The 19,816-nt window shown below is 42.0% G+C and overlaps 1 protein-coding gene across 1 annotated transcript in view; it reads left to right on the forward strand.

Annotated features, from left to right (window-relative positions):
• Window positions 1–19,816, forward strand: part of VMP1 (vacuole membrane protein 1) — a 276,634-nt gene that overhangs the window by 136,329 nt on the left and 120,489 nt on the right. Inside the window, exons 7-8 of the mRNA XM_075336229.1 lie at window positions 16,465–16,632; window positions 17,528–17,659. Of these exons, the coding sequence (XP_075192344.1) occupies window positions 16,465–16,632; window positions 17,528–17,659 (300 nt within the window). The remainder of the gene's footprint in view (window positions 1–16,464; window positions 16,633–17,527; window positions 17,660–19,816) is intronic.

The following is a 19,816-nucleotide window of genomic DNA, read 5'->3' on the forward strand; positions in this document are numbered from 1 at the left end:
CAGACAGCCGTTTCGGGGTATTTGCCCCTCATCAGTGTGGAGTAGGAATCTGGCTAGTGGGGGCAATGCCTAGTAAAAGACTACTTAAGCAAGCCCCCACTAGCCAAAAAAATTTATAAATGCAGTAACAGGCGATTAAAAGGTAGCATCTGCACAAAACTGGAATAATTAAAAACGTCAGCTCAAAACGCAAAAAATAAGCAGTCACTGAGACCCTTGAGAACGCGACGTGTCGCGGAAAATGACGCCAAAGCGTTGCTTTGTCTGATTTTTTTTTAACCCCTTAGATAAAAGTAAAAATATACATGTTTGGTATCTACAAACTTGTACTGACCTGAGGCATCATACCGACACATCAGTTGTACCATATAGTGAACACGATAAATAAAATATCCCAAAAACAATCGTGCAATTGCACTTTTTTTGCAATTTCACCGCACTTAATTTTTTCCTGTATTCCAGTACACTATATGGTAAAACTAATGGTTTCATTCAAAAGTACAACTCGTCTTGCAAATAATAAGCCCTCATGTGGCAAGATTGTCGGAAAAATAGTTACGGCTGTCGGAACAAGGGGAGTAAAAAAAGGAAAATGAAAGACTGAAAAGTTACCGAGGGTGAAGGGATTAACACACGTTCCAATCACTGACATCCGCACAGAGGGGTGGCCAGGAATATAGGCGGGGGAAGGGGGTGAATATTCATTTTCCATTAACACATGCTCCAATCACTGACACCAGCGCAGGGAGGTGGGTGGGTTAAGGGGTGAATATTCATTTTGATATATTATGAATATTTTTATTAAGGCACTATAAATCAGTTTGTTTGTTCATTATAACAAAACGGACAATGGATATCCAAGTGTAGCCTAAGGCCTAAGCCAAAAGGCATGAAAATGGGTGCGAGTGGAGTGCAATAATAAATTGCATTCCACTCGGACCAATATTAGCCTGTGTGTCAGCACACATGAGCGATTATTTTCTCAGCCCTAATCGGACCGAGAAAACAATCGCAGCATGCTGCGATGGTAATGCGAGACTCTTTCTCTCGCACCCATTCAAGTGTATGAGAGAAAAATCGCACTGCACTCGCGGTACACCGGTGTACTGCGAGTGCAGAGCGAGAATGGCAATAGCCAGCTACGGAGGAGAGAGGGAGATAAATTGCTCCCTCCGCTCCTCAGTGCCGGAAAGCCCCCCCCCTCGCAGCTGAGGTCCGCTCGCACGGTCGGACCTCAGTCACGGACACTCGCATGACACACTCTGCTCTGCTGTACAGCGCAGTAAGAGGTAGACCTGCTTTTGTTGCATGATTTTCTTAATGTAAGATGAAGATATAGTCTGCTCTTTCTATAAAATTTCAGCTTTCGTAGACCTAATCATTACTATATAATATGAAGACATGCTTTAGCGCAAGAATAGAATAGTCTGCTCTGTAGACTACACCTACCGTGGCTTATGCAGTGTTGCAGTTTTATAAATTATACACAGAGCTGTTTAGTCTGAGTCGGTGTTCATTTTGGTGGAGTCGGTATAAAATGACCGACTCCGACTCCTAAAATATATAATAAATTAATATCGATATGTTTGTGACAACAAAGAAATTGTTACCAAGACACTGGCAGTAAAAGATACTAAAGCTCATCACACTAGCCAGTTTCTCCAGGCCTTAGTGGAAAAAGTTCTACAAGATTAGAAACTCAAAAAAAGAACAGGTTCTTGCTATTGTAATGGACAATGCTTCAAACATAAGTACAATTAAACTGATGAATGAGAGTAATAAACAACAGCTAGAAGAAAATTTAAGATTCAGTATGTTTGAGATGGAAGGCCACCGTGCTGTTCATGTAACGAGGAACAAAATAATATTACAACAGAAGAACAGCGAAGTTATACTTTAGAATTAGATGATCTTGTTGAAGCTGCTTCAGAACACTTTCATATTCATTACATGCGCTGTGTTGTGCACACGCCTGTAACTGGCAATAAGAGAGAGTCTGCAAGAGGGACATGCTGGAAATCTGATTGGAAAAGTGAGGAAATTGGTTATTGCTGCCAGAACCCCTAAAATTGATTCCATCTTAAAGAGACATGCTGGGAAAGGGACAATTGTCGATCAAGCCACTCAGTGGGGCAGCACTTATTTAATGATTGAGTGATTGCTTGAACTAAAACCGTTTCTTATAGATATGGCAAACCCTCAAGTAACCCTAAATGAAGGTCAATGGACACAGGTGGCTGAATTGAAGCAATTGCTTAATCACCCATTTACCGTGACTAAAAAATTACAAGCTGAGGATTTAACTCCTGGCATTTTCATAAGGGAGTGGAAGAACTTTCTATTTTGCCTATCCCAAAGAGAAGGTCTAATCGCAGATGGCATTTCTGCATCAATGAAATGGGAGAGAGACACAGCTATTGGAAAATAAAATTCTTCTGGCAGCTGTTTATGTGGACCCAAGTCATCGTATACTGCTTGATCATTAACAGCCTACCAAAGGTAAAGAAGTTTTGAGTGAGGTAGCAGTTAGGATGAGCGACTACAGGACTGCCAGGCGCAAGAGGACTTGGGGCCTGACAGTGCTAATGCTGCCATATCTTCATCCTCATCAGATGAGGAGTTTAACTTTGCCTGCTCCATGTCATCCAAATACTTGTCAAAGCGTTGCCGCAAGGAAAAAGATTTCACTCCGTCTCCTATAACAAGCAGATTGACCAGATTTCAGCAAAATTTTTTTACTTTATCTCAAAGAAATAAAAATTCAACCATTCATAAACACTGACTGTGCATGAGGCAATTCGTTTATACCTGGAAATTGTTAGAGATATTGCCCATGTGGTTATGGCTTTGCCTCCAACCCAAGTTACTGTAGAGAGGTTGTTCTCTAGCCTTAAAATTATTAGGTCAGATTTGAGGTCATCTATGAAGGATGATCTGATGGAAGAAATTCTATTTCTTAGAACAAATTCATAGACTCACTGCACAAATGTTATTTAACAAGTTTTTGTTGAAAATGCTTTTCTGCCACTTACATAGTTTGTTACATAGTGTTTATATATATATATATATAAAATTTACACATATATACAGTGTATGTATATGTAATCTATATTATAGTGTATCACATATTTCCAATGCAATTTATTAGTTTTGTGTTCTAAAGTTGTATTCCAATAAATATAATTCATGATCTATCTAAATATCTTGATTATTTTATCATAAAAATGATTACATATAAGCAATATACTGTATGTGGGAGTCGGAGCAAGGGAAATTGAGAGTCGGAGTCGCAGGTTTGGCTTACCGACTCCACAGCCCTGATTAGACATATAAATATTGTAGGAGACTTCTATTTTTCTTTTGTTCTATGAGGATATGCTCATGACATACCAACCTACAGTACTATTATAATGTATGGATGTATTCATTTCTCCCAAACAAAGATTACTTTTCATTGCAGACACTGTATATGTTAAGTCCATAAACCGTGCACTGTGTTTGTATCAAAATAAGACTTTATTTAGTCAACCAGTTTCCTATACAGACTTTGGCAAATGGTGCATAGGACTGGCTCCAGGGAGAATAAATTGTGGCTTTTACAAATATGAATTTTTAGCAGAAGCAGATGTCCAGAGCATATTATCCAGAGTCTGCCAAACCCATAGGATAAAGTCACACTGACTTCATTTTGGACAGCTGGTTAAAGTTGTCAAAGAGCAGGCACATGATGCACTGAGTCAATGTGGAGGTGGTGATGTGGGGGAGGAGTCGTCTGAGAACTCGTGTAAGTGTGCACCACAGAAAGCAAGTTGTGTTTTGGGGTTTTTTTTTTGTCTTAATTTACAGTAAGGAATAAAGTGGTTTTCTTCATTTTCCAGACACATCCATTTGTTTTCTTTAATTAGATTTAGCGGATTACACTGAGTGACCATTGTAAATTTCTGCGTGCCTGGTTGAATGATGCAGCTGTGCTTGTGAAATAAATGATGCTGTTTCATCTCGATCGCTTATTTTGCACTGTAAGTTTTCTGGTCTCATGACTTGCTGTTTTTATGTTTTTTGTTTTTTTTTTCTGGCTGTAGCTCGACTGGAATAATAGACAGCATGACCTATTACTGGAATCTGTGTCAGGAGATCATAATGTGCCTATTACAGCTACCCAATTTAGGATAACAAACCTGTACTAGAGCTGGAAGCGTATTTTCATGATCTCTTTACAGTAACAATCATTAGCTGTACTCTAAGGAATGCATTGTATTACTTGTTTATAGTGGGGTCATGTAGAAGTCCATCTATTGCCATTTTGGCATATATTTCGATCATTTTGGAAATTAAAGAACAACACTGGCAGAGACATTGTTCTGGCAGCTCACTCTTCTGTACCAGCTTCTACACCCATTAATACAAAGAATAAGAATTCACCTCTAGTATGTTTATCAGCGGACGCCTAAAACTGCATTATACAAAGTGAATTTGTGCGGAAAAGGAAAAGACTTACCTACGTGCTTGCAGACCCAACATGATTACCATTGCAGGTTGCTTATTAGCTGTTGAATTAGTTCTGTAAGCTGAAGGCAGTGTCCGACCCGCACTTTAACCCCTTCAGCCCCAGAACGTTTTCCGTTTTTGCGTTTGTTTTTTTTTTTTTTGCTCCCCTTCTTCCGAGAGCCGTAACTTTATTTTTCTGTCAATCTTGCCATATGAGGGCTTGTTTTTTGCGAGAGGAGTTGTACTTTTAAATAAAACCATAAGTTTTACCATATAGTGTACTGGAAAACAGCAAAAAAATTCCAAGTGTGGAGAAACTGCAAAAAAAAAGTGTGATCGCACAATAGATTTTGGGATATTTTATTCACCGTGTTAACTATATGATAAAACTGATGTGTCATTGTGATGCCTGAGGTCAGTGCGAGTTTGTAGACACCAAACATGTATATGTTTACTTGTATCTAAGGGGTTAAAAAAAATTCACAAGTTTGTCCAATAAAAGTGGCGCAAGTTTTGCGCCATTTTCCGAAACCTGTAGCGTTCTCATTTTTCAAGATTTATGGCTCAGTGATGGCTTATTTATTGCGTCTCGAGCTGACGTTTCGAATGGTACCATTTTTGCGCAGATGCTATGTTCTGATGGTATTGCTTTTTGCGCAAAACTTGCGGCGACCAAAAAGCGAAATTTTGACGTTTGGAATTTTTTTGTCGCTACGCTATTTACTGATAAGATTAATTTTACAGTTTGATCGATCGGGCGTTTCTGAACTCTGCAATACCAAATGTGTGGTTTGTTTTTTAACCCTTTAATTTTCAATAGGGCGAAAGGGGGGTGATTTGAACTTTTAGGTGTTGTTTTTTTTCTTTTTTATTTTGTAAAACTTTTTTTTTTTACTTTTTTATTTTACTAGTCCCCCTAGGGGGCTATATAGATCAATAATCCAATCGCTCTGCCCTATCTGTAGATCTCAGCTACAGAGCCGAGATCTGCAGATATGCTGCTTTACTCTCCGTGCTGGCACTATGCCAGCACTGAAAGAAACTGACTCATGTTGGCTACAGGCGTCATCACATGACCCTGTGCTACCATGGCAACCACCGAACGTCACGTGATCACGTGGCGGTGGTAAGTGAAAGTAATGGCCGTGCGCATACATATCTCGCTGCCAGACTTTGGCAGCGAGATGTAAGTGGTTAAATGTTGCGGGTGGAATGCGATTCCACTCGTAACATGCAGGCACACATGTCAGCTGTTGAAAACAGCTGATATGTGCGCGGATCGCCGCGACCTGCTCACGGCAGGGGGTGAGGATTAACCTCACACGATCCATGATAGATATATCCGTCATTGGTAGTGAAGGGGTTAAGGGGTATTCCCGTCTCTAAGATCCTATCCCAATATGTAGTAGGCATAATAATATTAGCAAGTACCTCCAATTAGAAATTTATAAAGTTCTCCTGATATAGCCATGTGTCTTACCTCATGTGCAGGACATTGCAGTACCTTAGGTATCCATAGTTAAGACCACGAGCAACGAACGAACTGTCACCATGAGTGGATGTAACCATGGCTATCTAAGCTGCAATGCCCTGCACATTCGGTAAGAGACATAGCCTAGTTCTGCTGATCTAGCCATGTGCGCACTAGGCCTTTTTTTTTGCCACGTTTTTGTGCATTTTTCGGGTGCGTTTTTGTTCAGAAAACTGCATGACTTTGCTTCACCAGCAAAGTCTGAGTTTTTTCATTTTTGCTGTCTGCACACAGCGTATTTTTTTTTTAACTGCGTTATTGTGGTATCCACAAAAACGCAGCATGTCAATACTACATTTATAATTGGACGTATTTGCTAATATTATGCCTATTAGGATAGCATCTTAGAGATGAGAAAGCTCCTTTAAGCGGTTTGTAAACAAGGCCGTCTTCTGATCGCTGATTGATGTTGTCTTGCAGATGTCCCACTCTCCCATATATGAGTTTTCTATGACGGAAAGCTGCTGCCGGAGTCGAAATCGATCATACTGGATACGTATCTTCCAAGTCAATAGTTTGTGGCTCCCATTTACATTAGATTGTTGGCCGAACCCGTCGTTATTGGCGGATTTGTCCAATATTCTAATGAGTTGAATGATAAAAAATGTTTAAGACATTCCATGGCAGTAATTTCAGAAAAAGATGTGAATGGTCTTTCACCTGAGCTCTGCCATTTGAAAGCTACTTGCTGTGGAGGGGAAATATGCACGTACATTGGTAGGTTATGGCTGACCGGGTTGTATATCACTTACAGAATACAAACTGGCATTCACCAAATGAAACCGCTATACAAGTTTAATCATATTGTTACTGAATAAAATCCAGTATATCAAGACCAATATTTCTAATAATACAACTATGCAAGGGACAATAATCCACCACACATGTCATAACCAAATAATACCACTATACTAATCATTAAGAAGTAGAAAGCAAAGGGGATCCAGCTCGGACTCCAAGGGAAACTATTTAATGAAAATTAACTTTTATTCCATCTTTAAAAATTTAGAAAAATACACTGGCAAAATCATACTGACATAAAAGGCTGATGGTAAGGACCACACGTTTCGGTAGAACGCCTTCCTCAGGTCTTCTACTGATCATTAAAGAGAGCATTTCAGCACTAAATTACTCGTGCACCCTTGACATAAAACATTTTGGTGCACCTTGCCACCTACTCGTTTTGCATCCATCTCTGTTCTTTAATTGATGACTCCGGTCAGAAGCAGCCTGTGGCTTTTCAGAGTGCGTGGTGGAGCAGGGGGTGGATGTGTCTCTGCTCTGCCACTAACTTTAACAGTATCCCCATTCTGAGGACATCAATATTATAAGTAAGACGACCAATGCAGCCCACTGTAACGTCAGGCAAGTTAAAGCGGGCTTTACACGCTACAATATATCTAACGATGTGTCGGCGGGGTCACGTCGTAAGTGATGCACATCCGGCATCATTAGTGTTGTTGTAGCGTGTGAAACTTACGTGCGATTGTCCGAAAACACGTTGATCGCATACATGTCGTTCAAATTCTAAAAATTGGAACGTCCGGTTGTTCAATGTTCCCGAGGCAGCACACATCGCTGTGTGTGACACCCTGGGAACGATGAACACCGCTTACCTGCGTCCCGCTTGCAATATGGAAGTAAGGAGGTGGGTGGGATGTTTACGTCCCGCTCATCTCCGCCCCTCCGCTTCTATTGGCCGGCTGCCGTGTGACGTCGCTGTGACGCCGAACGTCCCTCCCACTACAGGAAGAGGATGTTCGCCGCCCACAGCGAGGTCATATGGAAGGTAAGTACGTGTGATGGGATTTAATCGTTTGTGCGACACGGGCAACAAATTGAATGTGCCGCACATAAGATGGGGGCGTGTGCGATCGCATACGAGATCGCATGTGTAATTGTAACGTATAAAGCAGGCTTAAGTCCTGTCTGAAAGACACCTGATGAAGAACTGCAATGGTAATTGTAGATTATCATGTCTTTTACTATATAAATTGATTTGTAATGCAACATTTTAAAAGCATTGATATTTCCTAATACTTTCTCCTTTTATTCTTTATGCCCTGGTGTATAAAATAGACATTTCTTGTTGAACATTTGGTCTAAGCTATGTACAATACTTTAGAAAGGAACTTGAGCAGTTCAGTAACTAGAGTTCATTGACCCCATGATGAACACATCAGGCTTATTGTTCATTCTTAATGCTCATTTTTTACTGTTGGCTTAAGGTCAATGAACTAAAATGTATATTTGTCAAATTGAGAAGCCAATTCAGAGCGAACATGCTATAATAACACACTGCTTACTTTCATTATATTCATAGGAGAAAAATGCTTGTCTGGTGGATAAATGACAATAACGAAGTGTTTAGTTGGAGGACAATAGCCGAACAGTTTTAGGACAGGCCAGTGTCAAGTGGTTTCAGTTCCTTGTAATCAAACATCCCGTTTTTCACTTTTTGCAATAGTGCGGTCACGTGTTGAATAATTTACAATTTCAAGACTGTACTGCTGAATTTCCTGACGTATATATCTGAAGATCTATAGATGACACACTACCAGTCAGTGATGGAAAACACTCCTTTTGTAGCTGAGGAACATTTTACAAAATCTTATATAACTTTCTCAAACAAAAAAGGGCTATTTAATATAGTTACGCAGTAGCTTGTGGTTTACAGGTGTTACACATCTATGAGGCTTTACCGTTGCTTTGCTCATCTTATTAATTCTGTGTGATTTAATACACATTTGGTTGATAGCTAAACAGAGCCATACCATCATTCACTAACCCTTTAGTTGTAGCAGTTCACCTTAACTGCCGTTGTGGAAAATCGTTAAAGGGGTCTTCCCAAGAACAAAGTTAATTTTAAAGATGATTTTAATAAATATATCTTGGAATAATAATAATTTCCACAATTAGATATGGTTAAAAAAAAAATGTTCCAGTGCTGAGATAATCTTTATATACTGTGTAATGGCTGTGTCTGACCGTACAGAAACATGATCTAATCATACCACATCCCTTGGCCCGGGAAGGACACAAAAGCGTATAAAGACATTACAGCATGAGATCATAACTGATTCTTTTTGTGAGGTAAAACACCTCCCTGCCCTGGGAAGACACAAGAGTATAAAGACATTACTGCACAAAATCATAGCTGATTCTTTTTGTAAGGCAAAACATTTCCCTGCCTGATTTTTTTAAAAAGTGTTTTACCTCAAAGAATAATTTGTGATCCTGGGTTGTAATGTCTTTATACGCTTTTGTGTCCTCCCTAGCCCAGGAACTGTGGTATGATCAGACAGTGTTCCTATAGGGTCAGAAACAACCATTACACAGCACATAGCGGGGGCATATTTATAGGATTATCTCAGGAAAGGAACTTTTTTTTTATTAAGCACATCCAATAATGGAACTTATTCCAAGATCTATTGGTTAAAATTAACTTTGTTTGCGGGAAAATCCCTTTAAGGCTATGTAAACACAGGGCGTTTTTTAGCAGCGTTTTTAGCTTGGTTTTATGCAAATCCATGCTAATAAAACACTGCTTTTTACAGTCCCAGCAAAGTCTGAGATTTCTGCAATCTCATGCACTCACAAACACCTGTGGATTTTTTCATGACTGTTTTGTCAAATACCTGCGTTTTTGCAATGTTTTTAAAAGAATGAGCATGTCAATTCTTTGCAGCGTTTTTGCAACAACCCGCTGCAAAAAGTCACAAAAAAAACCACGTGAAAAACTGCAGATTATTCCCAGGAGACATCCTGCCATAAGATCAGGTTTAGGTCAGGAAAAAAAAGCGCTGCAAAAACGCCCTGTGTGAACATAGCCTTAAAGAGAACCTGTCAGGTCCAATATGCACCCAGAACCACAAGCAGTTCTGGGTGTATATTGCTAATCCCTGCCTAACCGTCCCTGTATACACTAGCATATATAAAGATCTTTAGAGAAAGGATTTCTAAAGATCTTTTATCATATGTTAATGAGCACGGGGACTTGTCCTCTGGGCATTAGTTCCCCAGGCTAGTCTGCTCAATTAGCATATTAGTATGTGCCTGTGGGCATACTAATATGCTAATGAATGTCCAGTGTCAGAGGATGATCTCACTCTCCTCTCCGCTGCCATTGACGCCCGACACTGGATTTCGGCTCAGTTCACATGACCCCGGAGTTTGGATCATGGGCACTACTTCAGTTTGAAACCAGGATGCGTACACCCGGCTTCATAGTGCCCATGACCTGAACTCCAGGGTCATGCACACTGAGACGAAATCGAGTGTCGGGCGTCGATGGCAGCGCAGAGGAGAGTGAGATCATCCTGTGACGCTGCACATTCATTACCATGTTAGCACACCCACAGGGGTGTACTAACATGCTAATGGGGCCGACTAGCAAAGGAAGTAACGCTCAGGGGACTAGTCCCCGAGATCATTAGCATAAGATAAAATATCTTTAGAGATACTTTTTCTAAAGATTTCTTTATCTCTGCTAGTGTATACAGGGACTGTTAGGCAGGGATTATTAGCATGATGCAGCCAGGACTGCTCGTAGTTCTGGGTGCATATTGGACCTGACAGGTTCCATTTAAGGCTATGTTCACACAGGGCGTTTTTTCAGCTCTTTTTTTTTTTCCCCTGACCTAAACCTGATCTTATGGCAGGATGTCTCCTGGGAATCATCTGCAGTTTTTCTCGCAGTTTTTTTGTGACGTTTTTGCAGCAGGTTGTTGCAAAAACACATATTGCACCTGACAGGTTCCCTTTAAGAAGACCTTTAACTCAAGCAGATTTTTCTGATAAGAAATGTCACAAAGTTGCTTGTTTTCCATATGTACTATTGATTTCTAAACTAAAAATTAAAACAACTTTTAATGTTTCAATAAAAAGAATTCCAGTAAAATGTCCTCTTTAAACCCTCTTATGACTAAAATATATTTGTCGCGTTTGATACAGATTCCTCTAACAACCCGTCTCATGTATGTGAAGTTGATTTCGGCAATTCTGTGTACTCTATTTATTCTTTGCAGAAATGCAGAGTATTCCTCCCATTGCATGACAATGATTGCTAATTCTTGTATGGATTTGCTACACAACCAGCTACGTCTGTAGCAAATCTGAGGAATGTTCTTACATGTGTGCCATGGTTTATTCTTATTTTTAGGTTTTATCGGTGTTGTCTGATTATTCAGACTGTACATGTGTACAAATCTGATATTTTTTGTGTGCCTGCTCGATGGCCTCTAAACTATCGTTTATAATCCATTCTATTCCTATAGAATGTATATAGTGCATGTAATGAGAAATATAGGTAGAGAAGTACATTTTTCTTCAGCGTAACGACCATTCTGGATTTATTATCATTCATTTGACCACACGGTGCCAGTGTTCTACCAAGGCTTTTTTATCGTATACCCGGAATACATGACGGTAGTATTGCAGAGCTGCGGTGTGTTGTGTTTAGGCTTTGCATATTGGACTCTTGCGTGTACCTGTTCTCAGCGGGGTTATGACCTCATGGCTGAGTGGTGTGATGCAGCAAGTGAACCATGTACGTTGCCAGATTTCTATATCTTGTCATTGGTTCAGATCACTGCGCTCAGCGCTCGGACTATACTGGAAGAGCATCTTATGAAGACATTTTTGGCTGATTGCAATTTTCAACTTAACAATAGATAAAGTTGTTTATTTTTTCCAGACCAGCGCATTTATTTTAGTAGAAAGTCTTGGATACGTACACAGAACTGTGACTTTATCCTCCTGTTTTGTTTTTTTATTTCTATTGCCACTATTCGTGAAATCTAATAGTGCATCACTTTTTTGGGGGGTAAAAAAAAAATATTTATTTTAGTGAAAACTCTTGAAGTTGCAATGTCACATTTCCAAAGATATTTTTTTTGTTAATGAAAAGGGAACCTGTTACTAGGTTTTCAACCAGTGTGTGTTGACAGGTGGACTAAAGCGTAATCACTATTATTAATACAAAAATAAAAAAACGCAAGACCCATACCTTTTAAAGACAGATTTGCCCATTACCCAGATAGAAGAGTTGGTGACTTTAAAATTCTATGTAGAGCAGAGGAAAAGAAGCTAAAGACAAACATATTGTGCTGCAAGTTCTCCTGAAACAACATTTACAGTTCACAATAGAGCATTATAAGCTCTCCTACCTTAATAATAGGAGATTGTATTCATTAAAGGGAAGGTGTTGTAAAAAAAAATTGTTTTGCAATAACTGAAAAAATAAAGTATTAATGTTATGTATAGCTACTGTAGAAGTGGCTCACATTATAGCTGCAGTAAAAGTGGGTGGTATCTGCTCTCCTGTGTGTGATGTCGCCTCCCCCTACCAATCTGGGTATTTCCAAAAGGATAAGGGAAGATTAAGTTTAGGATCACAGTGCGGAGCCACTTTCTTGGTGGCCGCAAAATGATTCTAATATGTCTAAGGTGTCACTAAGGCCAGCTGCATAGTGTTCCACTGTATCCCGCACTGCACTGTATCCCAATGCCCCACTGAGACTGTGTATCCCAATGCCCCACTGAGACTGTGTATCCCAATGCCCCACTGAGACTGTGTATCCCAATGCCCCACTGAGACTGTGTATCCCAATGCCCCACTGAGACTGTGTATCCCAATGCCCCACTGAGACTGTGTATCCCAATGCCCCACTGAGACTGTGTATCCCAATGCCCCGCTGAGACTGTGTATCCCAATGCCCCGCTGAGACTGTGTATCCCAATGCCCCGCTGAGACTGTGTATCCCAATGCCCCGCTGAGACTGTGTATCCCAATGCCCCGCTGAGACTGTGTATCCCAATGCCCCACTGAGACTGTGTATCCCAATGCCTCACTGAGACTGTGTATCCCAATGCCCCACTGAGACTGTATCCCAATGCCCCACTGAGACTGTGTATCCCAATGCCCCACTGAGACTGTGTATACAAATGCCCCACTGAGACTGTGTATACCAATGCCCCACTGAGACTGTGTATACCAATGCCCCACTGACTGTATTCCGCACCCCCATATACTGTGCTGCTGGCCGAGATGACATGCGGCGAGGAGGGGTGATCTGCAGCCTGAGCAGCACTGCACTACAGATGTCATGCCACGATCACTACTTCCAGCTGCATGCACTCACCTCAGACCTGTGCTCCCGGTAGCCTGTCTTGTCAGCGATCACAGAACATAGCAGCGAGCAGCGGAGGCCTGAGGTGAGCACACGTGGGGAGGGGGGTTTGAGCGGCAGAGTGGGGGGGTACGCGGCTGAGTGGGGAGCAGCACGCCAGGATCAGTTACGGTGAAATCACCGCTGCCCGGCACCGGTACTCACCCCATCCATCCCGGCGGGTGACAGGGGGAAAGTGGAGCACACAGCATACGCTGTGAGCTCCACAAAGATGGCGCTGATCTCCTCCCTCTGCTGTGATCTGGACAGCCCAGGGTGCTCCAGGTCACAGAAGGGAGCTCTCCTGTATTATGTATAGGGGTCAGAGTATAGGGGTCGGAGTCAGACTATCAGAGGTCAATACACAGAGGACTGCCATAAAGGAAGTGAGTAACTGTCGTTACTCACAGCAAATCCAAGATGGCAGCCCCCAATGCTTCAGTAAAACTAGAATTAAATAAAAACTAAATAAACAGTGAATTTATTTTTGTATTGAAAATACTTTATTTCATAATCACTATTATTAATACAAAAATAAAAAAAAACGCGAGACCCTTCCTTTAAAGACAGATTTTCCCATTACCCAGATAGGAGAGTTGGTGACTTTAAAATTCTATGTAGAGCAGAGGAAGCGAAGCTAGAGACAAACATATTGTGCTGCAAGTTCTCCTGAAACAACAGTTACAGTTCACCTTAGAGCTTTATAAGCATTAACTGTCTTCTCCTACAATAATGGGGAATCAGATTTTATCGATGAATTGAGAATATTGCAAATGAATGATCAGTTCAGGAGGAGACATAAGCAAATTTCTCTTATAAGATTTATTACAAAGTTCCTTATTTTAATGTGTGGTATTGATTTATGAAGAAAACAAAATATATGTTTGAAGGTTGAACTCACACTTTTCTTATTCTGTTTGGAATATCCCTATTTCTATTACGGCTGTGGGTTGGTTTGTTTTTATAAATGTTGTTATGCATATATTTTTTTTTATATTTCAGAGTTTACATTAGTCTTTAGAGCATATACAAAAAGTTGGTCTCACTTTTTTACAGCATTTAAAAATAAAAAATATATAAACGGCAACATAAAAAATGACAAGTTATTTATGTTCTACATATTTCAATTCAATAAATAAAACCTACAATTAAAAATACAATTCCTTTAAGATCACATAAAGAAATTCTGGTTGTTAAAGGGAATGCGACAGCAGGATTTCACACACTAATCTATATGCACATGTAGCTCTTTCAAACACAAGTCCAGCAATACCTTTTACATGGCCAGTTGGTCTCTCTGTTATTGAGAAATTCGCATTTGAGTTGATATGCAAATGAGGCTGTAGATTTGAAGCCTCTGTCACTCCAGCTCTATTCTCCCAAAACAGCACCAATTGCTTCTTCTTTGCCTGAAGTCACACAGCATACAGGCGATTAGTGAAACTGGAGGAGGTGGCACTGGGTGGAGAATAGAGCTGGAGTGACAGAGGCTATAGCCTCATTTGCACCTTAAATCAAATGCTGATTCGCATTAATGGAGAAATAGACTGTCTAGGTAAAGGTGTTGGTGATCTTGTTTGGGAGGTGAAATCTTGCTGACAGATTCCCTTTTAAATGCTATATATAGCAAAAGTTTAACAACCTGTAAATACTCATTACAGTCAACAATACAGTACTTATTTTAGAGATAAATATAAAAGGTAACGAGAACCTGTCAGTACGATTTTGTAATGTAAAGTAAAAACATGGCTGTAATTGGGCTGATACACAGAATAATTGATACCTCTGGTGAAAAAAAAATCAACTTTGTTGTTGTTCTTTAATCACCATTTGAAGTTTTCTGCTAATTAGATTTCGGTGCACACGGTCCGGGCTGTACAATGGACAGTCTCCTCTTTTAGCTGTGATTCCCTAACCCCTCTACTTGCCCCTTGTTTTTGAATATCCGGTCACTGATTTTTCAATGACCTGCATCTTCTGCCTAAAATCTCCTCTTCAAACAGAGGAGAAAGGCGGAGGGGCATCACAAACGGAGAAGACCCAATTTACGGTCCGGCCCCTGTGCACCGAAATCTAATTAGTAGGAGAGTTCAACTGCTGATTAAAGAAGCACTACAAAATGGATTTCTTAATCAAAGGTATCAATTTAATCTGTATTAGAACAGCATTGGAGCCATGTCTTCATAAAATCAAGCTGACAGGTTCTCTTTAAAGACAAGAAAGAAAAATGTCTTATATACCGGCAACAGGTTGACACAGTGAATCATATCTTCCCAGAGAGCCCCAGACAGACCAAAAAAACCTTACGGGACTCCCCCAGCTTTGCATATGGACTCACTATGAATTGTATACTTCTGAGCTTTGCCCCACATCCTCCTTTTCACATAGTTCCTCTTCTCACTTTTTGTCTTTCACACCTTCTTGCCCAAAAAATAATAAATTATGTACTAATGCAGCTATAGGATTGTTGCACTAAAATATCGCAAGGAATGTTTGTGTCCAGTGTGCGTGTACCAAGTAAGATACCAATGTGCACATTTACACCAAGCATCACGTTTTCCACTGACTATAGCATATACGTGTGTGTGTGTGTTTGTGTATTATATATACATACACATTATATGTATATATATATATATATATATATGCTAATGAACATGGCGCATGGCGGGGGCTAGAGTACAATTATGTTATATGTAACAAGGAGTGATGCTCTGATTTGCTGGATTTGCACTCTAGCCCCTGCCAGTTTCATTAGCCTTTTGTGGTCACCTGCTGACCATAAGAAGAAGCCTAGAAAGATGCAGTTTAGAATAGGACCCAGCAAAGCAGGGTGCCGTGAAGTGGCGTCGGGCTAGTATTACAATGGCCATTCTAATAGTCTAAATACCTCCAAAAAAAAATTTCATTATGTAGAGTACTTTTGTGGTTTTGCAGTGTGCGACTGTTTTTTTCTTTTTCACACACATATACAGTAGATATATATATATATATATATATATATATATATATATATATATATAATATGTGTATATATATATAGTATTCATCTATCTATATCTCTTTTGTCTGTGCATTCTCAATTATCATGGATATAAGCTATTCTGAATGATATTTGAACAATCTATATACAGTATATTATTTCTATCAACTGCCACACTTTTTTTTTTTTCCCCTAATGTTAATATGATTAGACATAATATTTTGAATAATTATTAATTATATATGTGAATGTATGTATAACAAGTGTATATATATTTTTATATTTCTTTTCAGGGTCCACACATAGCATCTGTGACACTTGCTGCTTATGAATGTAATTCTGTTAATTTTCCTGAACCTCCGTATCCAGATGAAATTATATGTCCAGATGAAGAAGCTGCAGAAGGTGTTATCACCTTATGGACCATCATCTCCAAAGTTAGACTGGAAGCCTGCATGTGGGTCAGTACATACAAAAAAAAATCCGTGCCCGTTTTAACTACAACTTTTTCATTTTACCACTGAGATTAAAAAGTGGGGTAATATAACCACACCTTTTTTCCACTGGGACAAAAAGGTGGGGCTAGGTAACCTCCTTCTCCCTTTCCAATTTGTGACATACTGCTTAATGAAAAATCTTGATTTAGTTCAGCAAGATAATGGGCTTAACATTGACTAGAAGGCATTTTAGGTTTTGCGCAGAATATCATATCAACAGTTTTTCTTAGATCTTACATTAAATACTTTGGTTCTGCTAGGGGCTTCTCTTTTCCCTTTCATATCTCAAAAGTAATATTAGATAGCATCAGTCTTAAGGTACCGTCACACATAACGAGAACACTAGCGAGATCGCTGCTGAGTCGGTTTCTGTGACGCAGTAGCGATCCCGTTAGCGATCTCGTTATGTGTGACACCAGCGATCAGGCCCCTGCTGTGAGATCTCTAGTCCTTGCAGAATGGTCCAGGCCATTTTCTTCAAAGGTGATGTCCTGCTGGGCAGGACACATCGCTGTGTTTGACACTGTGTGACAGGGTCACAGTGACTGCTGAGATCGTTATACAGGTTGCTACTTCGACCTGTATCGTTCCTGCATTGCTGGTAAGATCTGACTGTATGACATCTCACCAGCGACCTCCCAGCGACTTACCTGTGATCTCTATCAGGTCGCATCGTTGTTGGGATCGCTGGTAAGTCGTTGTGTGTGACTGGGCCTTTAGGAACATTTAATTTATAGCATGATTGTTTCCAAATGTTTAAATTAGTTTGTGTAAATTTACTCATTCTTTCAATTGTGTGCATTAGAGTATTTAGATTGTTTATGATGATTTTATCTTCTTTTTGTATTGATCTCTGCAGGGTGCTGGCACTGCCATTGGTGAACTGCCTCCATACTTCATGGCCAGAGCAGCCCGTCTGTCAGGAGCAGAACCTGATGATGAGGAGTATGAGGAATTTGAGGAGATGTTGGAACATGCCCAGACAGCACAGGTGGGAATGGCAATCCTTTATCTAAATCCCGACACACTCACATTATTTCCTGCCTGAATGGGAGTACATTCCTAAAAATGACCATGTGTTTGCACACTTGCCATGATTACGGTCTGTCTGCAAAGACACCTGGCACAAAACATAAAGGGCAATGCGCTGCCTTCCCTATAACCTTAAAGAGGACCTCTCACCAGTTCAAAATTGGCCATTTATTGCCTTTACTTTATTCCCGCTCTGCCCATGAGTATTTCATTTTTTTAATCCCCCATACAATTCCATAGATATGATCCTTTTTATTTAGTGCAATTTTTTTATAGTCTTTAACAAGCATGCAACGCTCAGAGTAATATTGTAGACCAGCCTAAAGATCCGTCCCCAGAGAATCCTGTAAACCACTCCCCCTTTTATTAAAACCATAAAAATTATCCGTAAATAAAGGCCCATATTTCTGGAATCATATGGAATATTCAGGGCAGCAACAGCAAGAAAATAAGAGCAAACTCTTATGACCTGAGGACACCTCCTCTTTAACAGTTTGAAGGACACATGTCAACCACAAAGGTCTCCACATTGATCATTCTGTTGGTGAAAGTGCTAAATTTATATTGTAGCGGATGGGAAACCAGTTCAATGACTGGCACAAGGTGTTCAGCGCTTGTATAGAAATACCGTATTTTTCGCTTTATAAGACGCACTTTTCCTCCCCAAATTTTGGGAGGAAAATGGGGGGTGCGTCTTATAAAGCGGTAGCGGGGGGGGGGGGGGGTCCTGTCTGAGGCGATCGGGCGGGTGCCTGTGGCTGCATGCAAGCGGCCGGGTACCTGTACTTGCATGCAGCGGCAGCCGGGTACCCGTGGCTGTGTGCGGGCGGCAGCGGGTGCTGTGTGGGGTCGGCAGCCAGGTACCTGTGCTTGCATGCGGTGGCAGACGGGTACCCATGGCTGTGTGCGGGCGGCAGCCGGGTGCTGTGTGCGAGCGGCAGTCGGGTGCCCGTGCAGGTACCCGGCTGCCGCCCTCACACAGTCACCCATCTGCCGCCCGCACACAGCCATGGGTACCCGGCTGCCACCGCACGCAAGCACAGGTACCCGGCGGCTTGTACGCAGAGTGGGCGGGCAGCCTGCTGGCTGCCACTCTGTGCATGCGGGGCGGGCGGCTGTGCAGCTTACCAGTTGTCCGCGGTCCCACTTTCAAATGATGGCGCCGGTGGAGCTCTTGGATGAGAGCTCCATCTGCGCACGCGCTGCTCCGGGAGTCAGCGCGTGCGCAGATGGAGCCCTTGGATGAGAGCTCCATCTGCGCATGCGTCGCTCCGGGCGCCATTACTTGAATCGGGACCGCGGACACACTCCACCACTGAGCCGTCGCCGCCGCTCCCACCACTGAGCCGCCGCCGCTGCCACCACTGAACCGGGACCGCGGACACACGCCACCACTGAGCAGTCCCTGCCGCTGCCACCACTGAGCAGTTGCCGCCGCTCCCACCACTGAGCCGCTGCCACCACTGAACCGGGACCGCGGACACACGCCACCACTGAGCAGTCCCTGCCGCTGCCACCACTGAGCAGTTGCCGCCGCTCCCACCACTGAGCCGCCGCCGCTGCCACCACTGAACCGGGACCGCGGACACACGCCACCACTGAGCAGTCCCTGCCGCTGCCACCACTGAGCAGTTACCGCCGCTCCCACCACTGAGCCGTCGCCGCCACTCCCACCACTGAGCCGTCGCCGCCACTGCCACCACTGAACCGGGACCGCGGACACACTCCACCACTGAGCAGTCCCTGCCACCACTGAGCAGTCGCCGCCGCCGCTGCCACCACTGAACCGGGACCGCGGACACTCACTGCACCGGCCTGCTGCACGGCTCACACGCCACGGCTGCTGCCGCCACCACGGACCCCACGGATCCTGCCACCGCGGATGCCACCGCGCCTGCAACCACGGACGCCACGGCACCTGCAACCACGGACCCCGCTGCCACTGACCTGCCGCGCCTGCCAGCACAACCTGTGCCTCCTGTGACCCCGCTTCACCACCACTGCTGCCCCCCTCCGGTAAGAGAACACCGGAGTATAAGACGGACCCCATTTTTCTTTTTTTTACCTTTTTTTATGTCTAAGTTTGGGGTGCGTCTTATATTCCAGTGCGTCTTAT

This window comes from Anomaloglossus baeobatrachus, chromosome 2 (genome assembly GCF_048569485.1).
Source record: "Anomaloglossus baeobatrachus isolate aAnoBae1 chromosome 2, aAnoBae1.hap1, whole genome shotgun sequence".
NCBI classification, from domain to species: Eukaryota; Metazoa; Chordata; class Amphibia; order Anura; family Aromobatidae; genus Anomaloglossus; species Anomaloglossus baeobatrachus.